At 48.4% G+C, this 14,268-nt stretch overlaps 1 protein-coding gene across 1 annotated transcript in view; it reads left to right on the top strand.

Annotated features, from left to right (window-relative positions):
- LOC140389101 (uncharacterized) overlaps positions 1 to 14,268 on the top strand; it is a 306,705-nt gene that overhangs the window by 225,908 nt on the left and 66,529 nt on the right. Inside the window, exons 44-46 of the mRNA XM_072473261.1 lie at positions 1,682 to 1,717; positions 1,918 to 1,944; positions 14,047 to 14,073. Of these exons, the coding sequence (XP_072329362.1) occupies positions 1,682 to 1,717; positions 1,918 to 1,944; positions 14,047 to 14,073 (90 nt within the window). The remainder of the gene's footprint in view (positions 1 to 1,681; positions 1,718 to 1,917; positions 1,945 to 14,046; positions 14,074 to 14,268) is intronic.

Below are 14,268 nucleotides of genomic sequence, written 5' to 3'. Positions count from 1 at the left end.
TAAGTGATAATCCAAACACATCTCATTTGATGCAGTGCAACTGAAAACCAACTGCTCGCAAATCATACAAAATCATTATTAGCCCGATATTCGCATATTTTGATGGCGACATTAACTTTAATATCCTGAATTGTTTTGAGACAAGGATATTTTACTTACATTCCACTATGGGCCAAATAATCTATGGCTTCAACTGTGGGTGTGCAAATGCCGAGTGATAAGCATAAATGAACTGGTCACCCAAACATGTTTGTTGAGGTGTCTCTTGTTCGGAACTCATTGTCGCCCAATGTTTGGCACAGTCCAGGTAAATATTGTGAAGATAAAAGTTAATGTATTCACCTTTTGTCACTAACTCTGTGGTCTTGCGACCATCTCCGTCTCCCTACATGGTCACTGAAACTATATCTTCCCATCCCAGCATTCTACTTCAACCGCCCGCATTAATTATGAAACCTGACATTAGTTTCTGAACCTCGAGTCCTGTTTATCACAAAAATCGCCAAATCCTTTCTCTGTAACAGTGGTGAGCCCACCCCTACCTCGGCCCTCTTCTTCAGGAATCGCGGGCAGTTGACTTCTTTCTTTATTCTAATATGGGGGACACCACGCTCCCATACGCCATACTGTATAACTGTGAGTTCCAGCAAAACCATGTATTTCATGTTTTGGCAGACATAAATGCCACTTAATCGTCATCCTACTTAAGGTTGCCTTAAAATGTACACATTCTTTATCATTCAGAAATACCTGATGTGATTTTGAAGAGTAATAATTATTCCTCTGTAGGTAAACGGTATCAATTATTTATCAGGATTTGGCAGTGAGCTTAAATTAATTGGCTTCGTTGAAGGAGCCATACGTGTAGACACCAGAAAAAGTCAAGGATGGATTTAAACGCTGACACGGACATTTAACTTTGAGCTCGAGTTAAGGATTCATTAGATTTGACGAAGGAACACACTCTCGACATTTATTCGGAGTGTTATTGTGGTTAACATTCTCACGTACTGCGTTATAGCTTAGGCCACCAAACATCTCACTCAGAACATGCCGCAGTTGAGGGAAGAAACCTGGGACAGGTTGGGACAATGTAGGAATTGTAGGAGACATATATATCTCTTGATCAAACCCTTTAATTTAATGTAAAATCGGCGGTATGAGTTTTGCTCACCTCCTAAATAACATTAGATGTCCCTATCAAACTGCGTAGCAGTCGTTTACTTGTCAATTTAATCTGATGTGATTTCACTGAATCGCATACTTGTTACGGTGTGAAAGGAGGCCATTTGGCCCATCGTGTTTGCACTGGCTCTCCAACGGGGCAATATGACTTAGTTTCATTCTCCTGCCTTCTCCCGCTCCTCCTGCATATTATTCCACTTCAAGTTTCTATTTAGTAATCATATAATGTCTTTTTGAATGACTCAACTAAACTGCCTCCACCACACTTCCAGGTAGAGCATTCCATCTAACTATTTTCCTGTTATTATTAGCACTCTGAAGCTGAGCCTCCATCCTTTCATCGTTCCCAACCTTATTCTTGATAGCCAGAGCTGGATACATTGCTCTGCATCGTGATTAGATCAGAAGGCAGAGAGTTAGTTCAGGTCCTTCGATGACTGTGTTCCACTATTTACGTTCTGCAACCTGACGAGTAACTTTGTTGCATTTGTTTCAGACAGAGATACATTGGAAGCTATTCAAAAGGATATCGGTGAGAAATATAGCATTTCTATTGCTTAAAAAGGTCAACGTTTGATTTTGAGGAAGATGTGCCCGTGCTCCGATTTATCCTCCAGTTAAACTTTTCATGTTAACGTGAATTTGATGCTGGCAAACGTGCTTGAATGATGAAGTTATCCCCAATATTCATTGCAAGCCCATTGATAATGAGTGTCCCCATTGTTTCCACAGTGGAACTGCTACGTCTGAAAGATAAAGGTTAGTAACCGGAGCTAACGGGTGAAATCGTGTCAAATCAGCACATCTCCCTGATGGTAACCTTTACCCGAAACTACAGAGGGCGGTGTTGAGCAACTTGACTGATGGTGAGGATGGCGACAGCTCATGATCAGACAGAAATATGACCTCACAACATGCTCCTGTGTTGCAAACAACGGGTTCTGAACTGCTGTTGTAAGAATTAAAAACATGAGAGGCCGGTTGAAACTATTGAAGAACGGACAGGCTAACATCTGCCATCGTTCTGTATGACTAATTCAGACAACGACATCCCGTGCATGTGCAGTTCAACGGGGAATTCGGGGCGGGGCTTTCCACATTGCTCGTCGAAAGGTTCCACAAAATCTCATCTCGCCAAATAATTCGTCAAATGAAATGTATTCAATGGTGCGAATATCCTGTACTGGACGCATAGACAACGACTGAACTTACCAGAAACCTCTTAGAGCTCTATTCTAAGTTGCTATTTAAACGCCCTTGTAGGCCGTATTACGTCCGATACACTCTTACTCCGAATAACAGTAAAATTGTACAAGTGTGGCGTTACATTCCTTCAGCTTTCAACCATTGTTGGAGATAACATTTTTTTCACTTTTTCATTCAACATTTTATTTGTCACTCTTTCGTCCGTTCAAATACACTCAATGTGTTTATATGGCCCAGTGTTGAATATTTGGGAGAGATGGTGGCGGAGTGGCAATGACACACCACTATTAATCAGTAGGCTCTAGGATCAAGAGTTCAACTCGCACTATGGCCGCTGGAGGAATTTAAATCCAATTACCAAATATTTGGGAAATAACTCAAGTCGCAGTAATGGTGACCATGATTATTTTCATAAAACTATAGAATGCCATCAGGACAGAAAGAGGCCATTCGACCTATTGCCCCAAACCCGAACCTCCGAGAGCGCCCTAACTCGGCCCACTCCACTGCCGCGTCTCCACAACCCCGTAACCTGCATCCTTGGACACTAAGGGACTTCAGCATTGTGAATCCACCTAATCTGCACATCGTTGGGCATCTATTGCTGTAAAATATCATTTGAATCACAATTGTCCTTGAGGGAGAGAAATCTGAATCACAGTTGTCCTTTAGGGAGATAAATCCTTCAGCCATACACGGGCTGGTCTACGTGTGACTGAAGATAGACAGCAATTTGATTTACTCAACTGCCATCTTAAGTTGTCTAGGAGCCATTTAATTTAAGAGTAATTGGGGGTCAATGGCAATTTGTCTTGCCAGCGACACAAACATCCTATGAGATAATTTTCAAAAGGGCAATATTCTTAACGGATACTTCCTGCTGCCGACGCGACACATCTCTGTAACGATTCATTCGTTTGATTGGTAAAGGAGATGCGCAGTTGTCCGCGGTGTTCAGACAGACCCCAGATGCGCTGAAACGGCTTAGGGAATTTCAGTTAAAAAGCTGGTGAAATGTCGGTGGACAAGTCTAAACTTAGTAGATTGATAGCGCTGTTGGTTTGTTGCTGCAAAGTCAAGTAAATAGTCAAGGCATGTTCTTAAAATATACATGAACAGCCCATCCAACTCGCATGGAAAAGCAAGCTGATAACAGTGACGGCGACACGGTTCTCCCTAACCACTTCATCCTATTCTTTTGAAGAGCAAAATAAACATATCTTGGTCTGAATTTATTAACTTTGCGGTGAAAAACAACACGTCATCACTTCGGCCCAGAATCGAATATCTATTTTGTAGTGCTGGTATTACCCACAAATACCACGCTTACGGTGGCCAGTGGAACTAAGATAGCCTTCTACACTTCGCAAAAAAATTAATGTTCGATAAAATAAGCAAATTCAGGAGGGTTGACAGCCCCTGGTCGGGCACTGTAACTGAAAGTCACAACTTCAAATGGAACTTAACTAAGTAAACCAAAATATCGTTCCCGGGAATTGTGATGCGCCGGAGCCCAACGGTTGGAGCTAACGGTGGAGACCGCGTGCGCTTCCTCCGGGAGCTGGCAGGAACATAGCCGCGGGAGAGAGTCGGACGATCCCCTCGTCCGCCGCTACCTGGGCCTGAAGAAAGCTTTATACTCTTTTTATAGAACTAATGAATTACACGAAAATGAAAGGGCGATACCCTGGTGTTGCACTGTACTTGAAACAAAACGTCAGGAAGAAACAGCCAATTTACCCAAAAGGCCATTCCCGGAGCAAGAGTCGCAGAGTCCGAGTGTCTGATAGCTCTGTCAGACGTGTTGCATAACCACGTTGGGCCGAATGTCTTTCTCTGTCGTGAATGACCCTGCGATACCGTCCCGCTCCCCCCTCACTAATTTCCAGGCGGAAATCGTGAGTCGCATCTTCCAGTTGCCGCTGATCGAGATTTCCTGCTAGTTGGAGTCGACGATCAACATCAGAAATAATGATCGCCAAATAGTATTCGAGGTAATCCTAAATATGAAATATTAATGAATCTCCAGCTATTAACACTAAGGCGTCTCTCATTTAAGACGGAGACCAGCAGATTTTTTTCTCAGAAGAACGTGCTTCTCTGTTCGCCAGAGAGCGATGGAGACAGGTCAATTAATATTTTTAAAACAGAGGCAGATAAGACTTTTGGCTAACAAGGAAGTCAAACGTTATTGGGAGTATGCGGAACGTGGAGTTGAGACTACAATCAGCTCACCCATCGTCCGACTTAATGGGGGAAGCAGGCTCAACGTGTCGATGGGCGGCACGGTAGCACAGTGGTTAGCACTGTGGCTTCACAGGTTCGAATCACGGCTTGGGTCACTGTCCGTGCGGAATCTGCAAGTTCTCCCCATGACTGCGTGGGTTTCCTCCGGGCGCTCCGGTTTCCTCCCACAAGGCCTGAAAGACGTGCTTGTTAGGTAATTTGGACATTCTGAATTCCACCTCAGTGTACCCGAACAGAGGCCGCAGTGTGGCGACTAGGGGCTTTTCACAGTAACTTCATTGCAGTGTTAATGTAAGCCTACTTATGACAATAATAACGATTATTATAATGCCTTTTTCTCCGAATTCTTTTGTTGATATATTGAATTTCTACAGCTAACGATTGTGGTATACGAGGCAGAAACCTGCATTGCATTGTTGTCAAGATACTTCAGAAATGTGCAAACAACTGTCAAAAGCTTAACGGAAGATATAAATAGGAAATAGTAGTGACAGGAGACTGCGCTAGCCCGTTTCACTATTTGATGCGATAATCAAGGAATCCCTGCTGTGCAGAGGAAGGCCATTCGGCCCATCCAGTCTGCACTGACCCGCTGAAAGAGCACCATACACAGGACCACATACCTGTCCTATCACTGTAACCACTCCCAACCTTTGGACACGATGGGATATTTAGCATGGCCAATCCACCATACCTGCAATGCTTTGGACTGTGGAAGGAAACCGCAGCATCCGGAGGAAACCCACCAAGACACGGGGAGAACGTGCATACTCAACACCGTCATCCAAGGTCGGAATTAAACCAGGTCCTGGCACTATGAGCAAGCAGTGTTAACCACAAAGCCAACGTCAACAACTCCACTTTCCTGCCTAATTTGCATATCTGCTCATGCCCTCAGTTCCCATAAATCTATTCATCTCCATCTCGTATCTACTACAAGTGAGAAGATTTACCTGGCCTTACTTTGCCACTTGTGCCACTGACATTGACTTTGACATTGCTACATTGGATTTGTTTTATTATCACGTGTATTAAGGTGCAGTGAAAAGTATTGTTCTGCGTACAGTTCAGTCGGATCATTCCACACATGAACAAAATATAGGACAAATATAAAATACACATTATAAATACACAGACACAGGCATTGGGTGAACTATACGAAGAGCAGTACTACTCAGTAGATAAGATGTGTGAAGAGATCAGAGCAGTCCAGAACAGAGTCATTCAGGAGTCTGGTAACAGCGGGTAAGAAGCTGTTTTGAATCTATTAGCGCGTGTTCTCGGACTTTGGTATCTCCAGTCCGATGGAAGAAATTGGAATAGTGAATAACCCGGGTGGGAGGGGTATTTGATTATGCTGCCCGTTTTCCCACGGCAGCGGGAGGTGCAGACAGAGTCAATGGATGGGAGGCGAGTTCGTCTAATGGACTGGGCTGTGTTCACGACTCACTGTAGTTTCTTACCGTCTTGGGCCGAGTAGTTGCCATACCAGGCTGTGATTGAGCCAGACATGATGCTTTTATGGTGCATCTGTAAACATTGGTAAGAGTCAATGTGGACATGCCGAATTCCCTTAGTTTCCTGAGGACGTACATGCGCTCCTGTGCTTTTTTGGTTTTTTGGTCGTAGCGTCGACGTGGGTGGACCAGGTGAGGTTGTTGGTGATGTGCACACCTAGGAAACTGAAGCTGTCAAACATCTCCACCTCGGCATGATCGATGCGGACAGGGATGTGCACAATACTTTCATTCCTAAGGTCAATGGCCAGTTCATTTTTTTTGCTGACATTGATCTTTGTCGGTACACCATGACCTAGGTTCTCTATCTCCCTCCTGTACTCTGGCTCATCGTTGTCCGAGATCCAACCAACCAAGGTCATGTCATCAGCAAACGTGTAGATGGAATTAGAGCAAGATCTTGCCACAAAGTCATGTGTGCATAGGGAATATTGTAGGTGGCTAAGTATGCAGCCTTGCGGGCCCAGTATTGAGGACTATGGTGGAGGTGGTGTTGTTGTTTATCCTTGCTGATTGTAGTCTATGGGTCAGGAAGTCGAGCATCCAGTTGCAGAGGGAGGAGACAAGTTCTAGGTTTTGGAGCTTTCATATGAATTTGGCTGGGATTATGGTGTTGAAGCCGGAGCTGGAGTCAATGAATAGGAGTCTGACGTAGGAGTCCTTGCTTTCAAGATGCTCCAGGAATGAATGTAGGGCCAGGGAGATGGCGTCTTCTGTGGACCAATTATGGCAGTAGGCGAATTGCAGTGGATCAATGTATTCAGGGAGTATGGAGTTGATGTGTCTCAAGGCTAACCTCTCGAATCACTTCATAATGATCGTTGTCAAGGCCCGCGGTTGATACTCATTGATGCACATTGGCTGGTTCTTTCGCACCGGTATGATGGTGGTCTTTTTGGAGCAGATGGGAACCTCGAAACGGAGTAAGGAGAGGTTGAAGATGTCCGCAAAAACATTCGCGAATTGGTCTACGCAGGCTCTGAGTGCACGGCCGGTGGCCCCATCAGGATCCCTCGCTTTCCAAGGGTTCACTTTCAAGAAGGATGATGTAACTTCGAAAGTTGTGACTGTACGTATGGGTGAGTCCGAGGCTGCTGGGGCAGTTGGCAATGGTTTGTTGGTTTCCTGCTTGAACCGAGCATGGAATACATTAAGTTCATCGGGAAGGGGTGCGCTGCTGCCGGAGATTCTACTTGGCTACGCTTTATAGCTCGTATAGTTGTGTAAGCTTTTCTACAACTGACGAGAGTGCGTGACGTTAGTCTCTGACTGTAGCTTGGTCTGGTATTGTCTCTTGGCACACCTGATTGCTTTGCGGAGCTCGTACCTGGATTTCTTGAAAAGGTCAGGATTGCCTGTCTTGAACACCTCAGATCTGGCCTTCAGTAGGGAGTGAATCTCCTGATTAAAGCATGGTTTCCGGTTGGGGAACGTACATACTTACCTCTTTGGCTCGCAATCTTAGACACACTTGCTGATGAAGCCTGTGATGGTGGTGGCATAGTCGTTTAGGCATACATAAGCGAAGGCAGCGAATTAGGTTCCTACCAATGGCAGGCTCGATGTGATAAATCAATGTTGAAAATATTCAGATTTCTTGCATTGCGACAGAGTGCACAATCGCTTAGTTTAGCTTAATTAATGATTTTCTTTCAACATTAAGTATGTTAATGTTATTTAATCAGCATGGCCATAACGCAGCAGGAGGCTATTCTGTTCGGCTTTGGTATGCTGTTTCTCAGCAAGCGAGATTTAGCTCGCTTTTCCCCTCCATTCGAGCACGTTATGTTTCCATTTTAAGCCAATGATGCCGTGTCCTTTCGAATCCCTCTCCTGCCCCGACTTAAAACAAATTAGCAAGCAGTTCATATCAGGTCCTAACAATTGGTAAAGATGATTTTCCTCGCTGCTTCTTTTGAAAATTGCCTCACGATTGCCTCGTGATTCTGAACACGTCCATACAATCCCCTCTCAACCACTCTCCTCCAAGTAAAGGAGATCCAGATTCAACATTCTATCTGCGTCCCATTCTGATCCCAAGAATCATTCTTGGGATTCCTGTCAGTTCTGTCCCGAATGCCTTCGCATCTTTATTAAAGCAAGGTGCCCAGAACTGGACGCAAATTCTCCAACTGTGACCAAAACAGTGCGTAAGCATCTTTTACATAACGTCCTTGCTTTTGTACTCTATGCTTCTATTAATACAGCTTAATGTGCTCTATGGCTAATAATCCGCATTCTTAACTTGCCCTTCCGTCAATGATGCTGGGATATATCCAACTCGCCTCCTTATTCTTTCACCCATCATCCCCCTCCCACTCCTACGACCACCACATCACCCCTCCCTTAGGAATTGTACCAATTATTTAATGCAGTCCTGCCAGGTTCCTTCTCACAAAATAGACATTTTCTTTCTTTATATCGCTCATATTCCTTTATCTACAATCGGATAACAAGGTCAGCGGAGCCACAGGGTGCGAAGGATCCTGGGCGTTACCATTAACTGGAGATGCAATTGGATTAGCCATACAAACACTGCGGTTACCAGGCCAGGTCAAAGGCTAGGAACATGCGGCGAATAATTCATCTCGTGACTCCCCAAAGCATGTCCACTATCTAAAATACACAACTGAGGAGTGTAATGGAATACTCCCCACTTGCTCTGGTCGCCTCCAGGTTCACTGACTGGTGGGGGGGGGGGGGCGGGGCGGGAGACTGGCTGGGGGCATGGACACCGCAACCCGACCCCATAGCCCTTCACACACCCCTCCCGGACACCCCACCCCCAGCCTGCAACTCCCTCCATGCTGCACACCTGCCACATTACTGGGTGCGGTCCTTGGGTTGGCAGTAACAGAGCATCTGGTCCATGGAATTGAGGATGATGACAAACCGCTCTGCGGTGAGCTCCAGTATTCCACATTGTCTAACAAATCCTGACTGCTCTCCACGGTATCACTTTCCACCATACACCTCGGTTATCCCTGCATTTGAGCTGGCCATCCCGTCACACTGTCCCATTGAATTCCTGGGGTGACGGTGGTGGGATACGGTCGGGCGGGGGGGGGGGGGGGGGGAGGTGGAGCCCAGGCCACCCAAAAGGGCCACCCATTCCTGCCCCAACGTCCACCTATTTCCCAGCCCCCCCCTTACCCGGCCAGGCCAGACCAGCCCATCCCTCACACCCATAAGACAGAGCACCGAGGCAGGTTATAACGGTGGCAACAAGTGTTTAATGTGAATGAATATGTTCAGATCTGTGCCATAGACCCGATAACTAAACTGTGCCCTGCACCCGTGCCAACGTAACTAGTGCCTAACTTCCTGGCCTTACTGACCTTAACGCTACGTCTAGATGGTTCGCCAGACAGTAGGAGTGAGGCGACCTACTGTGATTCCTAGCCTGCAGCCTGGGTCCCCATTGGCGGGCATCTTCTGGGGCGACAGGGCCAGGATGAGCGCGGCTGCTGCTCGGGTGTCCTGAGTGGCATGGTGCCACCCCTTTCTGCCTCGTGCCTGAGCTGTGACTGGGCCACGCTCAGGAGCACCATTGAAATCTTCAGGTGGCTCTGGGACATGGGCGCCTGTGAGGCGGTAACTCTGTCCTGGGTCTCGGCCAGCGGCTTAACAGAATTCCCCAGGATTTGGGCATGCCGATCCACAGCCGAAACCGTCGCCCCAAATGCCTCCACCTCACACGACATCCGTGGCCTGGATGGCACACAAGGTTAGCACGGTCTCCTGCTGCTGCACGTGGTCGGACTCCTCCAACTGCACCTTCTGTACTGGATGCTCGACGACAACCCCTCATGTAGGCCCTGACACTGCGACTGCATCTCCACTATCGATGTGACTGTTCCATAAACTCGATACCCGTCTGGAAGGCAGCACGTTTCTCGAATCGGCTTGCCTTTGAACGTGCGCCCCTTCGGGTTCTCCTACCTCTACCTGTTGTACCAGGGCAACTGTGTGGTGAGCACCAGATAGTATGCGAAGAGCCTCTTCATTAACATTCCCAACCGAGGTGTGTGTCTCTGGGATGGTGGAGGTGTTGGAGATAGCTGAGATGGAAAATCATTGTCATCCTCCGACCCGAGCTCTGGTTCCATCCCAGGCAGCGGGCTGGTGTCCGAGCTGCTCTCCTCGCCGCTGCTCGGCTCACGGCGGGGGGCTCCGGCTGTGACACGGCTGGGGTGGAGGATGCCTGTTGCACACGCCCCGTCCCCAACTCTGCCTGTAAGACCCAAGACAAGACGCATGATTGGACTCCGAGCCAGGGGGAGCGGGGGTGGGCGTGTGGGTGGGGATAGGGTGGTGTGCGAGGGTGAGGGTGATGGTATGGTGCGAGTGTTGTGTGGGTGAGGGTGGTGTGGGGGGTGAGGGTGATATTGTGGTGAGAGTGGTGTGGGGTGGGGTGGATGATGTTGTGTGGGGGTGAGGGTGGTAAGAGGGTATGAGGGTTATATTGTCTGGAGAGTGGTTTGGGGGTGAGGGTGGTATGGGGGTTTGAGGGTGATGTGGTGAGAGTGGTTTGGGGGTGAGGGTGGTATTGGGGTGAAGGTGGTGTGGGGCTGAGGGTGGTGTGGGGATGTGAGGTTGATGGTGTGGTGAGAGTGGTTTGGGGGTGGTATGGGGGTGTGAGGGTGATGTTGTGGTAAGAGTAGTATGGGGGTAGTGCCGGTGTAAGGGTGGTGGGGGCGATGAATGGTTGGCACACATGTAACTGGGAACTGCAGCTCAGCAAGGTCTCACTTCCGCGCTGCGGCCCAGCTCGAGCTCGGCGAAGCCCCATTCCTCTGAGCTTCCAACGACGTACAGGGCCAACGGCTATGCAACAGTGAGGGGCTCCAGGTCCGACGGTCTCCACCTTGACTTCGCCCGCGGACGGACGTTCTGTGTGCCCTTCCCCTTGTGAGGGGGACATAGAACAACTGTGTTAGACAATCCGACTGATGCAGCCCAGGGGGTGAATAGTTGGTGGCCTCGGTGGTCAGGGCACGCGGCCATGGCGGCCGGTATGGGTACCGGCACATGGGGCAGTGCATGGGTTCGGCCGCCCTCTGGGTTGTGGGGGTCAGGGTTATTGGTGTGCGGGACGTGGGTTAACACCAAGGGCGCAGTGCTGCCTACTCACCCAGGCCATCCTGCGGAGGTCGTGCAGTTTCATCCGGCACTGCTGGCCGGTCTGGACTGTGTTGCTTGTGGCACTGACAGCCTCTGCCACCTGCGTGCTGGCATGACGAACGGTGGGGGCTGGCAACCTCCTTCCCGAGCCGAGGTACAGGGTCATCCGCCTCTCCTCCACCGCATCCAGGAGAGTCTCCAGCTCGGTGTCGGTGAAGTGTGGACCTGGTATACTTGCTGCCATCCCGCTGGCTGGGATGGTGTGTGTGGGGAGTGCAGTGTGTATCTGCGGCTGCAGCTTGCCAGCCGCCTAAGTGTCAATCGCGAAATCTGCGAATCTGGCACCGTTCCTCATTACAATCAATTCTGTTCCACGTGAGGCTGGTGCTTGGCCCCTCAACAGTAGTGGAATCCGTCCAGGTGTGGCGCCAGTATTGCTGTCGTGAAAGCCCACAGAATCTGTGTTGGCGTCAACACTGAGTCTCAGAAGCAAAAGATCACGCCGCGGATCTTTTCAACGGCCCACTGAGGCTCCTCACGTTCCATGTTGCTATCCGGATGGGCGAGGGCTTCCCCTCTCCAAGTGGGGTCAGCTATGCACACGCTGTCAGCCTGGCCCTGTTCATCTGGGCCTGCCCTTGCTCACCGGCTATTCAAGATGACCGCCAACTACCTCCTCATTTTCACCATCGCCATTACTTGTCTGCTGCCACCAGCTCTCCAATCTCCCCACTCTGTTTCTCCCCTTGTACTCCCCTACCCTTGTTCTTCCCCTCCTCGTCCCCTCCTCCTACCTTGGCTTTACCCATTCTATACCTCCCTCGCCGCCCCCCCCCCCCCTCCCCGCCTGCCCCCTCCGCCCTTTGTTTGCCCTGAAGCTGTTTTTCCCTTCCCCTCTGCCAGACACTCGGTCCTTCACTGTATGTCCATACACAGGCCTGCTCCCCTCACACTCGGATTCCTTCATTCAACCCCTGTCTGCCACTTCCCCTTCCCCCTTCTCTCCGTGTCTCTGGCTGTGGTCACCCCTGCCCCTCTCGAATTATTTCAGCTGTGCTGTGGCCATTGCACTCTATTGTTGGCTACCCTGTCCCTTTTTCTGGCCAAACCTGTTGGTCTCCTCCAGGGCGTCAAAATAATGTGCTTTATGTGACCCTTAGTTTTGCAGAGTAAAATATGCCAAACGTCACCCCACTTTTGTAGAGCGCGGATGTGGCACCGTTCAATTCTGCCCGACCCTTCTCCAGGTCAGCACCAAGTCCTTGTACAAGCAGGTGTAATATCCCTCTCGTGCTCTTCATCTCTGTGCAGCATCGCACGAGGTGGAACCCCAGCCCTGAGCCATGCCCAGACCTGTGGGCACGGTCTATCGCTGACCAGCTTCTAGCGCCTCACTGCTCTGCATTCTGTGGAGTATCTCCCCTCCATTACTCCCCGGCATCCTTGCGATTCTCAGGTTTTGCTGGCGCAATCTGTTCTGTTAGTCATCGACGTTCTCCTTCAACCCTTTCTGGGTCTTGACCGGGCTCGCCACATTGACTTGAGTGCCGCGAGCCAGTCCCCTTGGTCCATGGCGGCGTGTTCGAGGTCCCGTGTCTTCGTTAGCTGGGCCTCCAGCGACCGCTCCACATTTTCCATTGCCTCCCTCATGGGAGCCCCCTAGTGGCCTCCACTGTCGCCTCGACGGCTGCCAGGAGGTCTTTCTACATCTCCTCCCTCTGACTCTGGAGCTCAGAGGTGATGACGCCCATCAATTTATCTATTAGAGGCTGGGTCGGCGCCGGGAGCTCTGCCGTGTTGACGCTCCACCGTTTCTCTACCCTGGACTTTACTGGCTTTTCGGCTGGGCAGTTAATTGTTTCCCATGCTGCTGGGCATTGCTCTCGATGGGGTGGGGTTCTTATGGGGGATTCTGAGTAATTTCGGTGCCCCTTTGTTGTGGTTAAAAGGCCTCAATCGATGTTCTTAGACCAGAACCACCTTCGTGAGATCGCCCAGCTCATAGCGGACACCGGAAGCCGGGATGCCGTTTCTTCAGCTTTCCATCATTCTTGTAGATTTTATAAAGTAAAAACATTTTTTGAACTTTATGTGATTTGTTTAGCAACCCATCTTAATCTATCCTTTCTTTTCATCTCCTTGTTTCACTTATTTTCCCGGATTTAACACGGACGCCCAATTGAGATTTCCTGGTTCGAATTATTGCGCCTGATTTATTCTTCTTTCCCATTGTTCAAAGAGGGATGCACGGTTGCTTGTCTTGTTCACACAGATAGCGCGTGCATTTTAGATATGTTTCTCTAATAGAAACTTCCAGTGCAAAAGCCCCTCGAAAGAGTATCGACAGATCGGGCCGAAACTATTCGCCTCTGTCCATGATAAGAAAATAGAGCGCAGGAGTGCGGAATATGTAGCAGACGCTCTGTATATGAAGGGCTTACGGGTTTATTGCAGTTTACAACTCGGTTCTAAATAACTTTGCGCTTCGTGGTTGGTGCGAGATTCTCATTGGCCTTATAATAACTCGTTTGGTGTTATAGATATTTAAGCATTAGATAAAGACGTTCATTCTCTCCACAAGAAGGTATGTTTCAGAAAGTTGAGTGAATTAATTAATCAATCAATTAATTAATCAACCGTCTGCTTAATCATCCAAGGTGGAACCTTATTTACATCTTCTATTTCACACGAATCTATTCCGACTATAAATGCATGAATGTTTATGTGATTATGTTCATGCGTTTCATATTTTTAATTATTTATTTAGAGCTGGAAGAACTTCGAAAACAGGGCAGTAAGTATAACTATCAAAGCATCGACATTCTCAAAATAAAATCTTCTGTAATCCTGGCGTTCACTTCGTGTATTTACGTTTAAACTTAACCTAGCAAAAGGCAAAAACGGGGATTTGTTGACGTTTTTATTTAGGAGTCAACATTGTTGTTAATATATGTTTCATTCAAAGCGAATTATTTTTTTCATTCAAGTA

Source organism: Scyliorhinus torazame, chromosome 14 (assembly GCF_047496885.1).
Source record: "Scyliorhinus torazame isolate Kashiwa2021f chromosome 14, sScyTor2.1, whole genome shotgun sequence".
NCBI classification, from domain to species: Eukaryota; Metazoa; Chordata; class Chondrichthyes; order Carcharhiniformes; family Scyliorhinidae; genus Scyliorhinus; species Scyliorhinus torazame.
This window is presented reverse-complemented; position numbering and strand designations above follow the sequence as displayed.